Source organism: Chrysochloris asiatica, unplaced genomic scaffold (genome assembly GCF_000296735.1).
Source record: "Chrysochloris asiatica unplaced genomic scaffold, ChrAsi1.0 scaffold00347, whole genome shotgun sequence".
Taxonomy (NCBI): Eukaryota; Metazoa; Chordata; class Mammalia; order Afrosoricida; family Chrysochloridae; genus Chrysochloris; species Chrysochloris asiatica.
The window spans coordinates 1,216,422-1,227,378 of NW_006408865.1; the positions used below are offsets into that span (position 1 = coordinate 1,216,422).

At 40.9% G+C, this 10,957-nt stretch overlaps 1 protein-coding gene across 2 annotated transcripts; it reads left to right on the plus strand.

The window, feature by feature from the left end:
- The first annotated feature begins 3,996 nt into the window (after positions 1 to 3,996).
- Positions 3,997 to 10,730, plus strand: SLC25A3 (solute carrier family 25 (mitochondrial carrier; phosphate carrier), member 3). 2 transcript variants are annotated; one of them, XM_006875930.1, is made up of 7 exons: positions 3,997 to 4,116; positions 4,351 to 4,510; positions 5,946 to 6,070; positions 7,987 to 8,166; positions 8,566 to 8,747; positions 9,974 to 10,257; positions 10,347 to 10,730. In XM_006875930.1, exons 2-7 carry the CDS (start codon positions 4,354 to 4,356, stop codon positions 10,505 to 10,507), a joined length of 1,089 nt encoding a protein of 362 aa, XP_006875992.1. In that variant the 5' UTR covers positions 3,997 to 4,116; positions 4,351 to 4,353; the 3' UTR covers positions 10,508 to 10,730. The 2 variants fall into 2 exon arrangements, with proteins under 2 accessions (XP_006875992.1, XP_006875993.1); XM_006875931.1 differs by lacking the exons at positions 3,997 to 4,116; positions 5,946 to 6,070 and adding an exon at positions 6,243 to 6,364 and having other exon boundaries at positions 10,347 to 10,689.
- The last annotated feature ends 227 nt before the right edge of the window (positions 10,731 to 10,957 follow it).

Genomic DNA, 10,957 nt, shown 5'->3' on the forward strand with positions numbered 1-10,957 from the left:
AGTCTTGGAAGGGGGTTTATGAGAAAAATATCTTAAAGTAATTAACAAAGGAAGGAAAAACCTTTAGTGCCTCCCTTTGTTTACATGACAGGATCAAACTCCTCAGCTTTGCTTGTGAGGTCCTACCTAAGTAGGTACCATCTACCAAACCCTTTGAGTTGATTCTGACTTGTAGTGACCCAACAGGACAGAGTAGAACTGCCTGATGGGATTTCCAAGGTTGTAAATCTTTACAGAAGCAGACTTCCATATCGTTCTCTTGTGAAGCAGTTAGTGGGTTCAAACCTTTCAGTTAGCACTCAGGGGCTTTAACCACTGTACCACTAGGATGCCTCAGGAACAGCTTAGTAGGAATCAGACTTCTGACTTAAACCATTTCCCCAGCTTTTTGGTAGGTAAAGTAACCTTGGGAATTTTCTTGATCTGTATGAATCTGTTTCTTAAGTGTAAAATGAGGGAAGGCCTGACATGTAAAACATTTCACAAGTAAGCCTGTGCTTACCTACAGTACTAGGTATTTTGTCCCAGTTAGGAATTATACATTTGAAAAGAGGCATTGATTCTGTTGGAAGAGGTTGGGAGAAAAAGATGCCAGCCATATCTTTGATGTGATAAAACTGTTCACTATAGATTAATGTTGTTGTTGTTGTTATGTGCTGGGGAGTCAGTTCTGACTCAAAGCGACCCTGTACAGGGTTTCCGAGGCTGTCAGTCTTTACGGGAGCAGAAAGTCTCATCTTTCTCCCGCAGAACAGCTGGTAGTTTCAGACTGCTGACCTTGAGGTTCACAACCCAATTCGTAACCACTACGCTACCAGAGCTCCTTGATTAGTAAGTAAGCACAATTAAGCTCGTGTTTACCTTGCTTATTGGATAATATGTCTCTGGGATCGCAATCACATATTTATAGAAGTAGCAGCAGGCTGAGTTAAGACGCACAGGTAGAATTTAGGCATTCACAAGTGTGCATGTGATGAGGGCCAGTTTGTGGAGAAGTGTCATCTTACAGACTAGCAGAACAGCCCAAGTCAGAGGAAGAATTCAGGAATAGAGAGCACAAGAAGGGAAGTAATGGCTGATAAAGTTGAAAAATGCACTAACCTGATTGCCTAGGTTGTTGTTGTTGTTAGGTTCCATTGAGTTGCTTCCAACTCATAACTATCCTGTGTACAACAGAACCAAACACTGCCTGGTCCTGTGCCATCCTCCCAACTGTTACGCTTGAGCCCATTGCTGCTGCCACTGTGACAATCCATCTTGTTGAGGGTCTTCCTCTTTTTTGTTGACCCTCCACTTTATCAAGCATGATGTCCTTCTCCAGGGACTGGTCCCTCTTGATAATATATCCAAAGTATGAGAAATGACAGTGTCTCTCTGCTATTCATAAGGTTTTCAGTGACTAAATATTCAGAAGCAGTTCGTCACTCCTTCCTCCTAGTCTGTCTTCAAACAACGTTCTTGTCAACGGAGAAAAGATTGAAGTTGTCAAGGACTTCATTCTTCTTGGATCAACTATCAACACTCATGGAAGCAGCAGTCAAGAAATCAAATAATGTAGTGCATTAGGCAAATCTGCTGCACAAGACCTTTTGAAAGTGTTGAAGAGCAAAGATGTCAGCTTGAGGACTAAGGTGCGCCTGACCCAAGCCATGGTATTTTCAATAACCTCATACGCATGCGAAAGCTGGACAGTGAATAAGGAAGACTGTAGAAGAATTGATGCTTTTGAGTTATGGTGTTGGAGGAGAATATTGAAAGTGCCATGGGCTGCCAAAAGAACCAACAGATCTGTGTTTGAAGAAGTGCAACCAGAGTACTCCTTGGAGGCCAAGATGGCCAAACTTTGTCTCACACACTTTGGACATATTGTCAGGAGGGATCCGTTGCTGGGGATGGATATCATGTTTGGTAAGATGGAGGGTCAGAGATAGAGAGGAAGACCCCCAGCGAGATGGATTGGCAGAGTGGCAGCATCAATGGGCACAAGGGTGGCAATAATTGTGAGGTTGGCCCAGGTTTGGGCAGAGTTTCGTTCTGTTGTGGTATGAGTTCTGTTGTGCTATGAGTCAGTACTGACTTGATGGCACCTAACAACAACAAATGAGAAATGAAGTCTCTCACCTTCCTGGTTTCTAAGGAACATTCTGGCTATACTTCTTCCAACACAAATTTGTGTGTTCTGGCAGTCCTTGGTACTTTCAGTTTTCTCTAACACCATAACTCAAATGCATCAATTCTTCTGCAATCTTCCTTATTCATTGTCAAATTTTCACATGCATATAAGGTGGCTGAAAATACTATCATTTAAGTCAGGTGCACCTAATCTTCAAACTAGTATCTTTGCTCTTGAATATTTGAAAAAGGTTTTGTGCAGCAGATTGCCTAATGCAATACATCATTTGACTTCTTGGCTGCTGCTTCCATGGGGGTTTATTGAGGATCCATACAAAATGAAGTCTTTGACAACTTCTATTTTTTTTTTTTTTACATACATACATATGGAAGTATGTGGCCTTTGATCCACATCCTCATCAGTAAGTATTTTAAGTCCTCTTCGCTTTCAGCAAGCAAGGTTGTTTCATCTGCATATCTCAAGTTGTTAATGAGTCTTCCTCTAATCCTGATACCATGTTCTTCTTCATATAATCCAGTTTTTGGATTATTTGCTCAGCATACAGATTAAATAAATATGGTGAAAGAATACAACCCTGGCGTAACCCCTTTATGATTTGAAACTATTCTGTAACCCCTACTTTTGTCTGAATGACAGGTTCTTCATGTGTACAATGAAGTGCTCTGGAATAACCATTCTTTGCAATGTTATCTAAAGCTTGTCAAGATCCACACAAGTAAAAAACTTTTGCGTAGTCAATAAAGCACAAATAACAACTTTCTGGTATTCTCTGCTTTCAGTCTAGATCTATCAAATACCAGCAATGATATCCCTAGTTTCACATCCTTTTCTGAATCCAGATTGGTTTTCTGGCAGTTCCCTGGTGATGTACTGTTACAGCCAGTTTTGAATTATCTTAAGCAAAATTTTTCTTGTATGTGCTATTAACGATATTATTCGATGATTTTTGCATTCCGTCTGGCCACCCCTCTTTGGAACAGGCACAAATATGGATGTAGCTGTCTTCCAAACTTCTTGGCATAGATCAATATAGGCTGTTATGATAAAACTGAAGACGTTTATATTACGAGTTCTTGTTGTACACATCCTTTAAAAATGTTCTCTCACTGTCTGAAAGGAAATGCAAACAAGCCAACCAAAGGCATTTTTTTAAAAACGAGGGGGAAAAAAATCTTGTAATGTTAGAAGCTGTGACACAAAATCCTGTAGTTTTTTTTTTTTTTTTTTTGTAATGTTTTATTGTGAATTATGCGATAGTTTACATGGAAGAACATTAGTTTTACATTCATTCTATCGTATATCGTTTCAAAGGGTATACCCTGCAAGGTTGGCAGTTCAAGCTCACCAGCAGCTCCTCACAAACCCTATATAGGGTTACTATGGGTCGGGATCAACTGGAAGGTACTTAACAATAACACATATACGACAAACTAAAGGATCAGCAAAAAAGAGGAAGACCCTCGACGAGGAACCATAGCTGCAACAATTGAGCAGGATAGGAGTTCAGTGTGTTTCGTTTAGGTGTACATAAGTATGTTCCCATGAGTTGGAACCCACTCGAGACCACTTAATAACTACATACTACAAATCACTTAAATGAAAAGAACAGAAGTCCTGGCGTCAAGGTGAGACGCCTGAAGGTGAAAGGACAATAAGCACAGTACAAAGCACAAGACCTACACCTCTCAAAGACAGGGCCTGGAATGCGCGCCTGCGCAAACCGAATCCTTATGCGCAGAAGTCGGGCCGGAAGGGCTAAGGCAAGCGGGGGCGGGGAAAGGGTTGCTAGGAAAACGCGATGACGCAACGGTCTCGACGCTCTTCTCCACCAATGAGCACTGCGTGCCTGTAGTTGACGCGCTGTGTGCGTCACGCTGACGACGCGCGAAGGGCACAGATCTGCCGGCTGGGAGGGCATTCTGTCTCTGTGAGCCGCAGTCTTTCTGTGGGATCGGACGGGTGTTCGCCATCTTAGGCAGTGAGTGTTACCCGGCCTCCCCACGGTGGGTGCGGGGAACGGAGCTTAGAATCCCTGGGGGACTACTGCTTTGGCCGTAGGCCCGTTAGAGCACGGTCTACTTTAGGGTAGTGCCATGACCTCCTCAAGGGCGCGGGGGCGGGAAGAATGCCATGACTGGGGTCCCTGGACGCCTGTGATTGCGCAGCTTGACCGACCCCTTCATCTATCCTTCGAATTTCGTTCCCTCTTTCCCTAGAAGATGTTCTCGTCCGTGGCACACCTGGCACGGGCTAACCCCTTCAAGGCGCCGCACATGCAGTTGGTGCACGATGGCCCGTCGGAGCCCCGCAGCAGTCCCGCTGGGTCCCCAGGCCTGCCCCGCCGCTCCCGCAACCTGGCGGCCGCCGCCGTGGAAGGTAAGGTCAGAGTCGGCCCGCTGGCGACGCGTTCTGCCTGCGAGGCCTGGGCCGGACCTGGAGGACAGGGAAGGGCGCCCTCGGTTGTCTGTCCCGGGATGTCACCCCTTTCCGCTTTAGGCCGGGTGTCCAGTCCTTGGCCCCTCCTTCAAGGGCGTGGAAGGAAGGGCCTGAACCCAGCGTCCACTGTGACCTCCACGCCCTCGAGGTGGAGCGGCTGTGGGGCGTAGCTTGGGGTCTTCACCCACCTGCCCCGCCGGCCTAGGCACGGCCACACGCAGATCTAGCGGTGACCTGCTCTGAGATTTGGCGCGAGTCCACCTTTCCTTCCATTAAACGTTCCCTAAGTCTGACATTGGGTGACCGCAGACAGGAGGGCCTTGGTAGGGGAGGAAACTTGAAGTCCGAGGTGGACTGCAGGCCGGCGGCCTTGGCTGTCGTTTGGCCTCCTTCTGGCCTTTTCTCCCGGGACTCATAGGAGTTGGGCCCAGCTTTGTGTGTATTTCACTCCCACTGACAAACTTGGAAACCAAATTGTAGGAGTCATGACATTAGTGTGGGTTAAAAATCATACTGTCAATCCATCCTTCAGTTCTAAATCTGAAAGCTAATGTCATCTTTGAATTGTTAAATGTATTTGACTACAGAACTGTATGTGTGCAGGTAGTCCTTCACCTAAGGTCATGTGCTGAGACAAACTGTACTTCCCAGCAGTGTTAAAATGTATCTGGAAGTTTATATGTAATGTTTCCACCCTTTATAAAGATACGACAATGGTAATCAAAACTGAAAAAACCACAGAAAATGAACTATTTTGAGTTTAGCTTAAGAACTTATTCATGGAATGGAAGCCTTTAATAGTGAGTTCTATGGACTCCTGGAATGGCGCTGTAGGATCAGCACTAGACTGCAAACTACAAGGTTGGCAGTTCAAACCCACCAACTTCGCCTTGGAAACCTTATACAGGATTTCTGTGAGTTGGAACCAACTCGAGAGCACTTAACAACAACATGCTGTTAATTAAGTTAAGTCCCAAAAGGTTACAAACAGTTTCAAATCCACATTTGATGTTTTTTGTAATCTTTTTATATGTGAGGGTGTTGTTTCTGAGTTTCATTTGTACTCTGGTGTGTGTTCTTATCAGTAGTTAATTGAAGTTTAATTTCAATTTAACTGTATTGAAAAACGTTTTAATATGATTATATAACTGATAACTCATATCCAATATAGAGCCCTCTTATTTTTTAAGTGATCATTTTGATTTTAGGAGTGACTTTCTTGTTATTCCCATTAGATTAATTATTCAACTTAATTGTCAAAGGAGGCCAAGGCTGCTTAGCTGTGTGTGATACTATTTAACAGGGAAACCATTTTCGTATGGCCTTAGTCATCTTGAAGAAAAACTTACTTGCTTTTTTTTCCCCAATCAAACAGAGCAGTATAGCTGTGACTATGGATCTGGCAGATTCTTTATCCTTTGTGGAATTGGAGGAATTATTAGCTGTGGCACAACACATACAGCACTGGTTCCTCTAGATCTGGTTAAATGCAGAATGCAGGTTTGTTTTGCATGTTGGAGTAAAGTATATTGTTGAAGCATGGCTGTTAAGGCGTAAGATGTAGTCATCTACTAACAAGCTGTGTGGAAACCTAACTGTCCTGGAGGTAAGTTGATGACCAGTAACATGAGTTTTACATTAAAATGCATGGTGTGTCTTGTCTTTACTACAGAGTACAGTTGTGAATATGGCTCCATGAAGTTTTATGCACTGTGTGGCTTTGGTGGGGTCTTAAGTTGTGGTCTGACACACACTGCTGTCGTTCCTCTGGATTTAGTGAAATGCCGTATGCAGGTTTGTATTGAGATGACACTCAAAATTTTAGTATCTTTCATATGCGACTTAATGCCAAGTATGGTCATGTGTTGCTTAATTTCCACGAAATATTCTGTGAAATAGACTGTTTTGTGATTTGAATGTTATGCAAACACCATATTACATATGGGCAATCCCCTCCTTATGAATAAATAAACAATTCCAGATCTATTAAAAAGATCTTTAACATAATATTTTAATGTGTGTCACAAAGTGTAGCCCCAGTTATTACAAATAGTTGTATGTACCTTGAGTTTTTTATACAGTTTTAACAGAGGTTCCTACCCCAAAGTTATGTGGCATGTGACTGTAATCTTAAAGGGCTTCAAAAAATAAGATTTGGAAGAATTAACAACTACTAGAGACTGGCTGGAAAGCATACTTGAGTTTTTTGTCTTGTGATGTGTGGGTAAATTGTTCTCACTGACTGGCTTAATCCGGGTCAGAATTCCTCTTCAACGTGTAGGTTCTTTATATCTGAAATGGTTGTTTCAGAGTGGCGGGGGGGCGGCTTTGTATATGTGAATGATGCCATGTCTCATAATCTGTTAATAAGACCAAGGCAGACAGTAATATGTAGGTTTTTTTTTTTTTTTTAATAACTTTTGATATCTTAGTATGGACATTTTGTGGGCATACTTAGGCTCTTACATATTGATTTACATAAGAGGGTTTTTTAAAAAAACAAACAATATGACTATCTTAATTAGGCTAAATGAAACAAAAATAATCAAATACCAAAATTTATTTGTCCCAAACAGGATTAGAAGTCTACTTACCTAAAAGAAAGGAAGGTGAAATATTAGGAGGGAGAGGAAGGTGATGTATACCAGCCCTTCTAGTACTGGCAGAAATAGATATGATTTTTTTTTTTCCCCTCATTAGTTATAAAATATACTGTCTAAAATTTCCTATGCATGTCTCTTGAAGTGAATTTAAGTCAGAAGGCATATATATATATATATATTTAACTTGTACTTAGTCTGGCTGTATTAAACTCACATTTTATAGAATAATCTATTTAATGGATTCATATATAAGGAGCTCTGGTAGCGTAGTGGTTACGAATCGGGCTGTGAACCTTAAGGTCAGCAGTTCAAAGCTACCAGCTGTTCAGCGGGAGAAAGATGAGGCTCTTCTGCTCCCCATAAAGATTTACATCCTCGGAAATCCTATACAGGGTCGCTATGGGTCGGAATCTATTCGACAGCACTTAATGACAACAGCATATATATATATCAGAAATACAGACAATCTATTATTTAGGTAGTAGCTTTCAAATGAATTTAGAAAAAATGGTGGTAGAAAGAAGTGGTATAAGGGAAATTCCAAAGAATCAGTTTTACTGTTTGTTGTTTTAGAAATTTTGCCCCTTCAGTATTCTCAAAGGCTTAATTATGACCCAGAGTTAGACCTTGGTGTATAAGAAAATATCCTTTGTAGAGATTACCATAGACATTACGGTGGTCATTTAGTAAACCTGTATTTTAACTTTTGAAATTAATTTTAAAATCAAAAGGACAGTACTAGCAAATTTAATATTGATGATAAGTGTAAGCTTTCTGGTATGTTTAACAAATTTTTTTTTTTTTAAATTAAAGGTGGACCCCCAGAAATACAAGGGCATATTTAATGGATTCTCCGTTACACTTAAAGAGGATGGTGTTCGCGGTTTGGCTAAAGGGTGGGCTCCAACTTTCATTGGCTACTCTATGCAAGGACTTTGTAAGTTTGGCTTTTATGAAGTCTTCAAAGTCTTGTATAGCAACATGCTTGGAGAGGTATGTAATTTAATTTGGAATAGATGAAAGTCTAAAGCATTTAACTTAAAATTAAGTATCAAAAATGATGTCTAAGGTTTTATATGACCCCCAACATTGTTTTAGAATAGAGGAAATGGTCCGAGGGTGGACAAGGCATGCCTCAAATCATAAGGCTGTTTAAAGAGAAGGGATATGTTACATATACTTGGCACCTAATTTTAAAAAAGAAAAGGATCACATTGTATTATATAAAGTTAGCATATATTGAGTCTTATGTATATTGTATTATCTGTAGACTATGTAATACTTAAAAACTTTATCTGAAGCTTGTTTTCTAAAACTGTCATTTAAAAGTCACTGAAGACAGCCAGTGCAAAGGCAATTTATGTTTGTCCTTGTCTTTGTTTTTCATTTTAGGAGAATACCTATCTCTGGCGCACATCGCTGTATTTGGCTTCCTCTGCCAGTGCTGAATTCTTTGCTGACATAGCCCTGGCTCCTATGGAAGCTGCTAAGGTTCGAATTCAAACTCAGCCAGGTTATGCCAACACTTTGAGGGATGCAGCTCCCAAAATGTTTAAGGAAGAAGGCTTAAATGCGTAAGTAAAACATGTGCCTTAATTTGTAGTATAAAAATAATCCTCTGATATTGAGGGAACTAGCTTCCTACTGTGTCACTATAGGTGGGACCAGCACTGACCTGCACAGGGTTAGCAGTTCAAGCCCCCAGCTACTCCTGGAAAAACCCTATACAGGGTTGCCATGAGTCAGAACCAACTCAACGGCACTAAACAACAATTAAGGGAACTTAACTATGATGAAGTTCATCATACCTTTTTTATTGAATGTTGTTGTTGTTGTTGTTAAGTGCCGTCGAGTCGGTTCCGACCCATAGCGACCCTGTACAGGGTTTCCGAGGGTGTGTACTAATATGTTAATGTCTAAATATGTTATTTAGTGTTGTTAGAAAGCAGCATTGAGCCTGACTCATAGTATCTGGATTGTTGGCCACAAGGTTGTCAGTTCAAATTCACCAGCCACTTAGCAGGAGAAAGTTGGAGCTTTTGGCTCCTGTAAAAATTGTAACCTCAGACCTTATACAGGGTCACTGTGAGTTGGAATCAGCTCAGTGGCAGTGGGTATATATGTAAAAGACATCTAAGACCTAGCTGGAATGTATACAAGGGGGTTCAAAAACTGCTGAGAAAATAGAATTTTTCCATGAACTCTTAGAAGTCCTTTCATAGTTCTAGAGGGGGCTATAAATTTTACTGAATCCAGTTAATGTGTATAGTGTGTACATTGAATGAATGAATTCATTGTTTGAGCCTGCAAGTTAGCTTTTCTTTTTACACCAAAGAACTACTGACAATGTACAAATGATTTGATATATGCAACCTGACACGTAACAGTATTAGACATAAATGTTTACTGTTAAACTATTGGAAGGCTTGTTTGAATTCCTTTATATGTGCTGTGTTAAGAATTTGCATATATCAGGACACAACATGCTTCCTTAGATCCACCTTTGTGGGTGTCACTCTTGAACTGAGTTCTACTTGTAAACTTTTTGTTTCTCGTAGTTCCAGTCAATGAAACATCCGGCAACTTTTTTGGTTGTATAGTCAAAGGTGCTTGAGTCATTGGCATGTGAGAGAAATATACCTGCATGTGAGTCTTAGATTCTGATAGAAATGGCATGCAGTTATGCTGCTATTTTTTTCCTGTCAGGACTTGACTTCTGTGCGGACACTTTTGTAAATGTTGATAAAAAATTGTGCTAGATGAAATACATGGTGTAAAATGAAGTTTCCTAATTTTCTAGATTCTACAAGGGGGTTGCTCCTCTCTGGATGAGGCAGATCCCATACACCATGATGAAGTTTGCCTGTTTTGAACGTACTGTTGAAGCTTTGTACAAGTTTGTGGTTCCCAAGCCCCGAAGTGAATGTTCAAAGGGACAACAGCTTGTTGTAACCTTTGTGGCCGGTTATATAGCTGGAGTCTTCTGTGCAATTGTTTCTCACCCTGCTGACTCTGTGGTGTCTGTGTTGAATAAAGAGAAAGGTAGCAGTGCTTCTCAGGTTCTCCAGAGACTTGGATTTAAAGGTAGGATTTTTCTTTTCCAGGGGAAAAAGAACAACATTTTTGGGTAGGTATATTGTATCCTTTTCACTCATATTTCATATCTGATCCAGGTGTCTGGAAAGGACTCTTTGCCCGTATCATCATGATTGGCACTCTGACTGCACTACAGTGGTTCATCTATGACTCCGTGAAGGTCTACTTCAGACTCCCTCGTCCTCCTCCACCTGAGATGCCAGAGTCTCTGAAGAAGAAACTTGGTTTAACTCAGTAGATTAATAAAAGCAAATATGGACTGAATCTGCTTGCTGATCAGTGTTGAAGAAAGTCAAAAGGAACTTTTATATATTTGACAATGTAGAAAATTGTCTATTCCTGATATGATTACTGGTAGAGTACCCTTGCCAAAGGCAAGAGTTTCAAATTTACTGTTGAAATAAACCCAACTGTTGATGATTTGTTGGTGCCTTGATCCATTATTTGAAACACTAGTTTTAGAGAATTTTCTCCTAACAGAAAGGATACCTTAAGTTTTTCATTTGAAGTCTGGTGTGACACTATAGCAGAAGCACTGGACTGTTAAACAAGTTTGGTGGTTCAAACCCACCAGCTGCTCCTCAGAAACCTTGTACAGGGTTGCTGTGACTCATTGGCACAGAAAAAGGTTTGTTGTTAGAATTAACTATTTCAAGTTCGATGCATTCTCAGATTTTGCAACATAATA